The sequence below is a fragment of the Pteropus medius genome, unplaced genomic scaffold, assembly GCF_902729225.1.
Source record: "Pteropus medius unplaced genomic scaffold, Ma_sr-lr_union100, whole genome shotgun sequence".
Lineage (NCBI taxonomy): Eukaryota > Metazoa > Chordata > Mammalia > Chiroptera > Pteropodidae > Pteropus > Pteropus medius.
Window position 1 is genome coordinate 10,156,693 of NW_024344240.1, and position 12,652 is coordinate 10,169,344.

The 12,652-nt window shown below is 34.6% G+C and overlaps 1 protein-coding gene across 1 annotated transcript in view; it reads left to right on the plus strand.

Moving 5' to 3' along the window:
* Positions 1–12,652, plus strand: part of PXDNL (peroxidasin like) — a 477,154-nt gene that overhangs the window by 427,994 nt on the left and 36,508 nt on the right. Inside the window, 3 exon segments of the mRNA XM_039869313.1 lie at positions 4,139–4,320; positions 6,839–6,994; positions 6,996–7,024. Of these exon segments, the coding sequence (XP_039725247.1) occupies positions 4,139–4,320; positions 6,839–6,994; positions 6,996–7,024 (367 nt within the window).

Sequence of the window (12,652 nt, forward strand, 5' to 3'; positions counted from 1 at the left end):
CTTTTAGTTTTTTTAAGAGTGGTATATCATATTAATTGATTTGCAAATATTGAACTAAACTTGCATCTCAAGAATAAATCCAACTTGATCATGGTGTATGATCTTTTAAATGTCTTGTTGAATTCAGTTTGCTAATATTTTCTTGAAGAAATTTGCATTTATGTTCACCAGGGTTATTGGCCTATAATTTTTTTTTATTTGTAATATCTTTGTCTCATTTTGGAATCAGAGTAATGGTGGCATCATCAAATGTGCTTGGGAACCTTCCCTGCTCTGGAAATTTTTGAAATAGTTTGAGAAGAAAAGGTTTAAATTACTTTTGAATTTTTGGTAAAATTCACCTTTGAAGCCATCTGGTCCAGGGCTTTGGTTTTTTGAGAGTTTTTTGATTACTGATTCAGTTTTGTTAGAAGTAATCAGTCTGTTCAGATTTTCTGTTATTTCTTGACTACGTCTTGAGATATTTTGTATGTTTCTAGGGATGAATCTATTTCTTCCAGATTGTTCAATTTATTGACATGTAATTGCTCATAGTATTTTCTTACATTTCTTTGTATTTATGTGGAGTCAGTTGTTACTTTTTCTCTTTTATTTCTGATTTTATTGGGTCTTCTCTTTATTTATTGAGGAGTCTGTTTAAAGGTTTATCAATTTAGTTTATCTTTTCAAAGAACCAGCTCTTCATTTCATTGATCTTTTGTATTGGTTTATTCAACTATTTCTCTTATTTCCACTCTGATTTTTATTATTTCCTTTCTTCTACTCACTTTGGGCTTTATTCGTTGTTTTTTTTCCTAGTCACTTTAGGAAAAAAAGTGAGATTTTTTATTTGAGATATTTTTTGTTCTTTGTTTCTTGAGGTAAGTTTATATTGCTGTGAATTTCCTGACTAAGATTGTTTTTGCTGTCTCCCATTGATTTGGGGTCATTGTGATTTCATTTTCATTTGTGTCAAGATTTTTTTTTTTTTTTAATTTCTTCTTTGACTTTATGGTTAACCTATTTACTTTCAGTACCATGTTATTTAGCCTCCATGTCTGTGTGTTTTCAGTTGTTTTTCTTGTAATCGATTTCTAGTTTTATTCTATTGTGGTTAGAGAAGACAGAGTGAATTCAATCTTCTTAAGTTACTCACTTGTTTTATAGCTTAACATGTGGTCTATCTTAGAAAATGTTTTATGTGCACTTGAGAAGAATGTATATTCTGCTACTTTAGGGTGAAACACTCTAAAAATATAAATTAAATACTTCTGGTCTAGTTTCCATTTAAGACAGCTCTTCCCTTGTTGATTTTCTGTCTAGAAGATCTGTACACTGGTGTCAACGGAGTATTAAATTTCTCCATTATGACTGTATTATTGTTGATGTTTCTATTTGTGTCTTCAATATTTGCTTTATAAATTTAGGTACTCCTATGTTGGGTACATAAATATTTATTAGGGTATATCCTCTTGTTAGATTAAATTCTTTATCATTAATAATGTCCTTTTTTTCTCATTTATTATAGCCTTTATTTAAAGTCTATTTTGTCTGATATAAATATTGCTACTCCAGCTATTCTTTTAAAATTTTTATTTAAATAAAATATCTTTGTCCATCCCTTTGCTTTCAGTTTGTGCATGTCCTTTGATCTGAAGTGTGTCTCTTATAGATAGCTTATATATAGATTTTGTTTTCTTATCCATTCAGCTACTATATGTCTTTGGATTGGGTCATTTAACCATTTACATTTAAAGTGATTACTTTTAGGTACATAGTTATTGCCATTTTGTTATTCATATATATGTTCCTTTTTTTCTCTCCTTTTTTTAAAGAAGTCTTTTTAACATTTCCTGTAATACTGTTTTGGTAGTGATAAGCTCCCTTAGCTTCTTGTTGTCTGAGAAGCAGTTTTTCTGTCCTTAGATTCTAAATGATAGCTTTGCTAAGTAGGATAATCTTGGTTGTAGGTCCTTGTTTTTGACTACTTTTTATATTTCATGCCATTTCTTTCTGGCCTTCAAAGTTTCTGTTGAGAAATCAGCTGACATTCTTATGGGAGCATTCTTGTAAGTACCTAGCTATCTTCTCTTGCTGCTTTTAGGATTCTCTCTTTGTCTTTAATCTTTAGCATTTTAATTATGATGTGTCTTGGTGTGGGTCTATTTGGGTTCATCTTGTTTGGTACTTTTTGTGCTTCCTGAACTTGCATGTCTATTTCCTTCATCAGGTTAGGGAAGTTCAGTCATTATTTTTTTCAAATAGATTCTCCAATCCCTTTCTTTCTTTCTTCTTCTGGTACTCTTATGATGTGAATGATTTTATGCTTGATATTGTCCCCACAGTCCCTTAAACTACTATTTTTCTTTTTACTGTTTCAGTCGAGTGTTTTCTGCTACCTTGTCTTTAAAATCAAATCAATGATTTGATCTTTTGCTTCAACTTATGTATTGTTGATCTCTTCTAGTGTATTCTTTATTTCAAGTATTGTATCCTTCATTATTCACTGGTTCTTTTTTATGTTTTCTATGTCTTTTTTTAATGCTTATTATATCTTTGTTGTTCTCACTGAGATCATCTATTCTTCTCTTAAGTTCATCAAGCATCCTTATAACCAATGTTTCGAATTCTATATCTGGTAGGTTACTTACCTTTTTCTTATTTAGTTCTCTTTCTGAAGTCTTCTGTTTTTTCATTAGGAACATATTTCTTTGTTTTATCATTTTAGCTGTCTCTGTGTTGTTTTTTTTTCCCCTATGTATTAGGTAGATCTGCTATATTTCCCAGTCTTAGCTTGGTGGCCTTATGTAGTAGGTGTCCTGTACATCCATCTCAGTGGCATAGTATCCCTAACCGCCTGCTCCAGATGCTTTAGTAATGACTCTGTGTGGTTGCAAGTGCCTTCATGTTGTAATTGAGCCTTGATTGCTGTTGGCATATCATTGGGTAGAAATGACTCTCAGGCTTACTGGCTGTAAGGATTTTTCATATCCACAATGTATCAGATGTGTGTGGGCTGACCCCATGGAGGCATTTACCTCAGTGGTTTTGTGTGACTCTTCAGACCACTCTGCCATTGTGGGGTTAATTAGGTAGTGCCCTGTTGAGATCTAACACCAGCCTTTGAATGTGTTGGTTCTGGAGCCCCTTAGGAGAGGTTTTTGTGCAAACCAATGTCAGCCACTGCCTGTGACTAGTCTGGAGCTACTTGGTAAGAGGTACAAAGCTATCTGTGTTTTATTGCTGCCTTAGCTGGACCTGGAGGTATGTGGACAGAGCCATGTGGTAAACCGAGGCCACCTGTCACCTGCACTGGGCCTGGGGAAGCTCAGCAAAAGGCCCAGGGCACTCTCACGCCTGAAGCTGTCTGTCCATTGCCACTAAGGCTCAGCAGATGAATGAGCCTCTGGAATACCAGAATTTGATGAGATGGGGTCTCCTAGAGTCATTAGGGTAGAGCAAGTGGAGTCCCCCAGGTCAGTGCAGATAAAGATTTATTGCCAGAGCTGAGCCTGTGATCACCTGCAAAATTATCATCTTACACCCAAGCTATCTGCTGAAAGCCTCATGCCTACAGACCCTTGAGATTTGTTTAAGAAATACTGCAGTTATTTCTGAGGCTGTTGCCCACCACCAAAACTGTCTCCTGAAGTGTTCAAGTGAAGGCCTGTTGATTGCTGCAGAAGGAACTTCCTACTGAGGGTGTGGGATAATCCTAGTTGCCCAATAACCAACCAAAATTGATACAGGCAACTTGTGAGTTGGGTGAGGCAAGGTCTCAGGCAGTCACCTGGGTAGAGTGAACAGATCTTGCCAGGCCAATGCAGATTCAGTTTTGGCTGCATTGGGGGAGGGCTCAACACAAGATGGTTCTATCTTCAGGCTGCACAGGAGGAGAGCTCAACAAAGGAACAATGGCTGCTATCACTCCAGCCCTGTCCCTAATGCCACACATCTCAGTCTTTCCCCGCATGTCTCTGGCACCTCCCAAGCTGCTTTCCCTCAACCTGAGTCTAGGGTGAATGCTTGCAGATGAGTGAATCTGTGCACAGGCCCTTTAAAGGGACATCTGGATTTCCAGCTGCCTTCCATCTCACCTGGGAGGCCAGAATCCCCACTGATTTTTATAACCAGATTTTGTGGAGACTCCTTTTCCCAGCATTGTAATCTTGAGCTGGGGAGCCCTGGTGTGGGATTGGTGGCCCTCGCTCCTCCAAAGGGGGCTCCACGGCCAAGATATACCTCCCGATGTTCAACCACCACACGTGAATGTGGGACCAGCCCGTTTTGCATCTCTGCCCCTGATACCAGTCTCATTTTAATCTCCTCTTTATATCCTAGGTTATAGGAGTTATGTTCAGCTAGTCTCCAGATCATTCTCCAGATAACTATTTCATCATTTAGCTGCAATTTTAATGCCGTCATGGGAAGCAGCACACGCAATGTTTACCTACCATCTTGACCAGAACTTTCAAGAAGCTGCTTTTAAAATAACCCTGGTAGAGAGAATGGCCAAGAAGAATCTATGTAAGTTATTTGATCTTTCATTTAGCAACACTTATTGTAAAGCTTTTAGTAATTAAGACATTGCAATATTGATTCATGAATAGACAAGCAGACTGATAAAAGAGAATAGTGAGATCTAAATAATATGCTTACATATGGAAACACTATATTTGAAAGAACTGCAAACAAATTAATGAGAAATAAGAACATATTCAATAAATGGTATGTGTATGTGTGTGTGTGTGTGTGATAGTGTGAGTTAGTACTTTCTATGATTTAAAATATATCAAATACAAAAAATAAGTGACATCTTACTACAGAGTTTTTCTGACCATTGATAATATCACATAGCATTTATCTTTATAAATTCTTGCAAATCTTTGTAAGAAGAAAAGAAATAGAATGTTTAGACTGGCAGTAAAAATCAATGATTAAAGGATGCATTAGACTCACTACTGTGTTTGAATCTGAGCACCACTACTTAGAGCTGTTAAACTTTGGGAAGAATATCACTCTACCTGTTTCCTCATCTGCAAAATCTGTTTAACAAAGTAACATAGATTTCATAGATTGTGGCAAATGAAAATGATGTTGATAGTGCAAGAGTTGGCAGCAGGTCTGAGACTCCCTCCCTCCATCCTCTCTAAGGACCTATTGACCTGAGACCAGACCTTCTTGTGAAATTAAACTGAGAGCATTTACATGGAAAGATAACTGGAAATTATCAAAAATCTTTTGGTTTGTCCAAAGTGTTTCTTGTGAATAAACTCAAATTTATGAAATTATGAGAGACAACTGGGAGGAGACTGTAAATTGTATAATCTCTTTACGGTTGAAAGATTAACCAAGTATAAAAAAATTAAAAAAAACAAAAAACAAAACAAAAGCAAGCAACTCCCACCACCCTGCCTGAGTTGGCACTGTTAGTTCTCTTCTATCACTTGGTCCCAATGTGTTCTAGGGTGTTGTATCTTTCAAATCATTAGTAATGTATAGCTTTGAGTAAGCTAGAATTCTTGTGAACCTGTTTGACAATTTAACGTTTTGTATTATTGAAGAGATGATATATAAAAAGAACTTAAAACATTACCTAGAACTTTGTTTTTAATTAAAGTTATACTAAAAGTTATTCTTTACTTAGATTTTTTCCAAATCTTTCATTTATAAAATTTCTTTATTATGAATTATATTTTAAAGAAATTAGTAAAAGATTTAATTCCTTTTATGCACATGAGCAAACATTAATAGTATAATATTTATTTAATTAATTTAATAAATTACTTCTAGCACTCTGGATTTATTGCAATACATAATTGGGTTAATATGTACATATGGCAATATTTTAATTATATATGTTATCAAAAACTGATTATATTTTGGAAAGCTTTGTGGGTTTTTTTTTGTTTTTTGTTTTTTGTTTTTTTGAGTAAGTTGTCTTCCCTATGTGCATTATCCACATGCATTAGTTTTCTAGGGCTGCCATAACAAGGTATCACAGACTGGTAACATAAATTTATTGTCTTACATTTCTAGAGTCTAGAAGTTTGATATTAAGGTATTTTGAGGGTCGGTTCCTCCTCTCTCCTTGGCCTATAGATGTCCATCTTCACCCTGTGTCTTTGCATTTCTGCCTTATACCTGTTTGTGTTCTCATTTCCTTTTCTTATAAGGGCAATAGTCATATTGGATTACCCTCCCCTCCTCACAAATGACCTCATTTTTACTTAACTACCTCTTTAAAAGCTCTGTCTATAAATATAGTCACATTCTGTTGTACTAGGGGTTAGGATTACAACATATGAGGGACACAACTCAACCCATAATACCAATGTAAGAGGCAACAAGTCTTTGCTTCCTATCTTAATTTACTGTTGTATACCCAGCACGAGAAAAGTGTTTAGTTTATACTACTCAAATATTTCTTGAAGGAATAGACACAAAGTCTCATTTTAATAATGTTTTAAGCTATATTCTTTCATTTAAAATTGAAAATGTTTTTTCTTTATAGTCAATAGATATAAATTGAAATTAAAATTGAAAATGTTTTTTCTTTATAGTCAATAGATATAAATTGAAATTAAAATTGAAAATGTTTTTTTCTTTATAGTCAATAGATATAAAACATTTTAATAATGTTTTAAGCTATATTCTTTCATTTAAAATTGAAAATGTTTTTTCTTTATAGTCAATAGACTATTCATAGCATCTTTAGTTGGAGAACACAGTCCTTTTCATCTCTTCTCTTCTGCTAAACTCTTCTGTACTTGCTATGACCACTTGGCGTGAGGTCAGTACTCGTGCCAAGGTATGAACCTTTATTTGTTGACCACCAGCTTCTGCTATGAAACCAAAGAGTATTTACCCTGGCACAACTCACTCAACTGAAACAGAGGTCACTGGGTCATGTGCTCTGTGACAATGCTGACAACATTTAGCAAATCCAGGCTGATGTCTTCATGAAGGCAGAATATCCACAGGATTACATAAACTGCAGTGAAAACCAAAGGTTAATTTATGGTGTGTCAAGACTGCTGTGAAGGTCAGTAATAACATCATTAGCTCTGTTTGGATTTACGTGTGTGTGTGTGTGTGTGCGTGTGTGTGTGTGTGTGTGCGCGCGCGCGCACGTGTTTATGCATGCTTGTTTTATTTCCAGTGTTAAAGGTTATGTTAACTCAAACAAAGAGACGCATAGGAAAAAAACATGAAAGTTTTCTTCTTACTATAGAAATCAGATGGATGTTGACAGAGAGGACAACAGAAAAACAGAAGCCACTTCCTTTCCCCAACATCTTCTATTTCACATCAAACTTGTTGGAGTGGAGAGGGGCTTTGGTGATTGCTCTGGTCTCTTCATTCTCATTATATTTCAGATTACTACACCAAAGATCAAACTCCAGTCATTTGGTTCTCTCGGTTCTCTCTCTCTCTCTCTCTCTCTCTCTATATATATATATATATATGTATATCTAATATACATATATATCTAATATGCATATCTAATATGTATATATATACATATATATGTATATCTAATATACATATATATCTAATATGCATATCTAATATAATATTCATATCTAATATACATATATATCTAATACACATATATATCTAATATATATGTGTGTGTGTGTATATATTTATATATATATATTTATATATATATATATTTATATATATATATATAAATATATATATATATATATAAACTTCCTGATAGTCAGCTGATCAGAGAGAAGAGAAAAAATCATAGTAACCTGGCTAATTCAGTCTATTCATTCTCCATAAGATGTGCATCCATGTTCATTGTAAACTGGGGATGTCCTGATAGAGTTAGACAAGAAAATTTCTTTAATGATACAACATAATTTGCAACATCTACTACATCATCTTTTATGAGCTAAACTCTACCTAAGCTGCTTCATAAACATTTATTTTATCCTCACAATATCTGTTAAGAAATGTGGCTCAAGGCAGGCACCTGTGGATGTGAGAACATTGTGGGCAGCGCCTCCTGTTCTCATTGAAATTACAACCAAATTATAAAATAATCAACGGGGAGAATCACCTGAAGTCCAGCTGATCATAACACCTATGTCTGCTAATATAAAGGAGTCATATTGAAGCTGATCCAGTATAGGCAACAACCATCTGCATATCACTTTGTAGTTCTCACTACATAGCCCTGAACAATCAAAAGCAGATGCTGACCTTGACCTATGGGAGAATCCCTCCCAACAGGCCACAAAACCAAGCATCTGGAGGCTGGCACCAGACTAGTCAGGAGCAACTCCTGACTAGTCTCATTAGTGATACAACAAAAGGATGGTTGCAATAAGTACACAAACCTGCTAAGGCAAATCCCACTCAGTGGGGTCAGCCCTCTCACAACAGTTCTTACCCTGTGGGTGCAGCCAATTCCCACAATTAGTCAGCCTGAGCATTAATCCCATCCACTGATCTACTAATAACAATAAATGTTTGGTGACAACAGAAGATCACACACAACCCCCACAAAAAACACGTACAGAGCCCCTGGTATAAGGAATCAGGGAGAGTGCGCCACTGGGCCACACAGGACACCTTCCACATTAGGCCATCTTGTCAAGGCTGAGAGATGAAACAATATTAACACAGAGAGGCTAATATAATGAGGAAACAAAGAAACATGCCACAAATGAAACAACAAGAGAAAACTCCAGAAAATAAGCTAAATGAAATGGAGGCAAGCAAACTACCAGAGACAGTTCAAAATAATGGTTGTAAGGATACTCAATGAACTTATGGGGAAAATGAATGCGCACAATGAGAACCTCGACAGCATAAAAAAAGGACATAGAAACCATAAAAAGAACCAGGCAGAAAAGAGGAATACAATAACTGAAATGAAGAATACACTAGAAGGATTCAACAGTAGACTGGACAAAGCAGAAGAGCAAATCAGCAAATTGAAAGACAAGATAGCAGAATACACCCAATCAGAACAACAAAAAGGAAAAAGAATTAAAAAAAAAAATGAGGATAGTTTAGGAGATCTCTGAGACAACATGAAGCATAAAAGTATCTGGATTATAGGAGTACCTGAAAAAGAAGAGAGCGAGCAAGGGATTGAGAATCTCTTTGAAGAAATAATGACATAAAACTTCCCTAACCTGGCAAAGAAATTAGACATACAAGTACAGGAAGCACAAAGAGTTCTAAACAAGAGGAATTCAAACAGACCTACACCAAGACACATCATAAGTAAAAAGCTAAAGTCAAAGACAAAGAGGGAATCTTAAAAGAGAAAGGAAGCTAGTTACTTACAAGGGTACCCCCATTAGAATGTCTATTGACTTTTCAATGGTAACTTTGCAGGCCAGAAGAGAATGGCAAGAAATATTCAAAGTAATGAAAAACAAGAATCTACAATCACGAACACTCTACCCAGCAAGGCTTTCAATTAAAATGGAAGATGAGATAAAAAGCTTCCCAGACAGGAAGAATTTGAAGGAATCCATCACCAATAAGCTAGCATTACAAGAAATGTTAAAGGGTCTTCTGTAAAAAGAGAAGGGGTAAAACAGAAAAAAGAAATAACAAATATGAATAATAAAAGGGCAATAACAGTGTATCTATCAGTAATCACTTTAAATGTAAATGGATTATATGCTTCAATTAAAAGACATAGGGTAACCAAATGGATAAGAAAATAAGACTCACGCATATGCTGTCTACAAGAAACTCACTTCAGATCAAATGACACTCATAGACTGAAAGTAAAGGAATGTAAAGAGATATTTCATGCAAACAGAAATAAAAAAAAATCCAGTGTAGCAATAATTATATCAGATACAATAGACTTTAAAACAAAAGCTATAAGAGACAATAAAGGGCATTACATAATGATAGAGATTGATAAATCGAGAGGATATGACCCTAGTAAACATATGCACACCCAACATAGGAGCACCTATATACATAAAACAATTATTGACTAACAAAAAAGGAGAAATCAATAGTAATACACTCATAGTAGGAGGTTTTAGTACCCCATTGACACCAATGGACAGCTCTTTCAGGCAAAGAATCAACAAGGAAACAATGGGCCTAAAAGAAACACTATAACAGTTGGATTTAATAGACATTTTCAGAGCATTTTACCCCAAAGCAGCAAAATATACATTCTTCTCAAGTACACATGGAACATTTTCTAGGATAGGCCACATGTTAGGACACAAAACAAGTCTAAATAAATTTAAGAAGATTGAAATCATATCAACCATCTTCTCTGATCACAATGGTATGAAAGTAGATATCAACTACAAAAACAAAAAAAACTGGAAAATACACAAACACATGCAGGCTAAATAGCATGCTACTAAACAATGAATGGGTTATTAATGAGATCAAGGAAGAAACCAAAAGATACCTAGAGACAAATGAAAATGAAAATGCAACGATTCAAAATTTATGGGACAAAGTGAAAGCAGTCCTAAGAGGGAAATCCATAGCAATATAGGCCTACCTCAAGAAACAGGAAAACTCAAATAAAAAATCTAAGCTTACAATTAAAAGAACTAGAAAAGAAAAGCAAACAAAGCCCAAAGTAAATAGAAGGAAGGAAATAATAAAGATCAGAGTGGAAATAAATGAAATAGAGTGTAGAAAGACAATACAAAAGATTAATGAAACCGAGAGCTGGTTCTTTAAAAAGATAAAGAAAATTAACAGACCCTTAGCCAGACTCATCAAGGAAAAAAGAGAGAAGACTCAAATAAATAAAATCAGAAATGAAAGAGGATAAATGACCATGGACTCCACAGAAATACAATGGATCATAAGAATATACTACAAGCAATTATATGTCAACAAATTGGACAATCTGGAAGAAATAAATACATTGCTATAAATATGCAATCTCCCAAGACTGAATCAAAAAGAAACAGAAAATCTGAATTGACCAATTACTAGAAATGAAATAGAATCAGTAATCAAAAACCTTCTAAAAAACAAAAGTCCTGGACCAGATGGCTTCTTAGGTGGATTTTACCAAACATTCAAAGAATTATCACTTATTCTTCTCAAACTATTCCAAAAACTTCAAGAAGAGAGAGGCTCCCTAACTCCTTTTATGAAGCCACCATTATCTCAATTCCAAAACCAAAGATATTACAAAAAAAGAAAACTATAGGCCGATATCTATTATGAACATTGATGCAAAAATCCTCAACAAAATTTTAGCAAACTGAATCAGCAATATGTTAAAAATATCATACACCATGATCAAGTTGTATTAATTTCTGGGACGCAAGGTTGGTACAATATCCACAAATCAATTAATGTGATACACCACATTAACAAGTTTAAAGTTAGAAACCATATGATCATATCAATAGATGCAGAAAAAGCATTAGACTAAATCTAGCATCCATTTATGATAAAAACTCTCAGCAAAGTGAGAATAGAGGGAACATACCTCAAAATAATAAAGGCCATATATGACAAAACTACAGCTAACACCATACTTAATGGGGACAGGCTAAAAGCATTTTCCTTAAGATCAGGAACAAGACATGGATGCCCACTTTTACCATTTCTATTCAACATAGTATTGGAAGTTTTAGCTACAGCAATAAGACAAGAAAGAGAGATAAAAGGCATCTGAATTGGAAAGGAAGAAGTGAAACTCTCTTTATTTGCCAATGACATGATTCTATATATACAGAACCCCAAAGATTCCACCAAAAGCCTGTTAGAACTAATCAAGGAATTCAGTAAAGTAGCAGGTTACAAAATCAATATTCAGAAGTCTGTGATATTTTTATACCTCGATGATGAACTTTCAGAAAGAGAAATTAAGAAAACAATCCCATTTACAATTACGTCAAAAACTATAAAATACCTGGGAATCAAATTAATCAATAAGGTAAAAGATCTGTTTTCAAAAAATTATAAGTCTCGAGAAAAGAAATTGAGGAAGATACAAATAAATGGAAGCATATACCATGGGCATGGGGGAATAATCAACATCGTTAAAAAGGCCATACTACTCAAAGCAATCTATAGATTCAATGCAATCCCTATCAAAATACCAATGTCATTTTCAGAGAGGTAGAACATATAAGCCTAAAATTTATATGGAGTCATAAAAACCCCAAATAGCCATGGCAATCTTGCGAAAGAAGAACAAATGTGGAGATATCACATTACCTGATATCAAACTATGCTACAAGGCTATAGTAATGAAAACAGCATGGTACTGGCATAAAAACAAAGACATTGATCAATGGAACAGAATAGAGAGCCCAGAAATAAATCCACACCTATATGTTCACTTAATATATGACAAAGGTGGTAAGTCTATAAACAGGGTAAAGACAGTCGCTTCAATAAATGGTGCTGAGAAAACTGGATAGATACACGTGAAAAAAAGGGACCTGGACCACCTTCTAACATACACCATATACAAGAATAGACTCAAAATGGATTAAGGACCTAAATGTAAGACCCCAAACCATAAAAATTCTAGAAGATAACATACGCAGTAAACTGTCTGATATTACTAAAAGGAGTTTCTTTTCAGATATATCTCCTCAGGCAAGGGAAACAAAATAAAAAAAATAAACAAATGGGACTATATCAAACTAAAAAGTTTTTGTACAGCAAAGGAAACAATCAACAA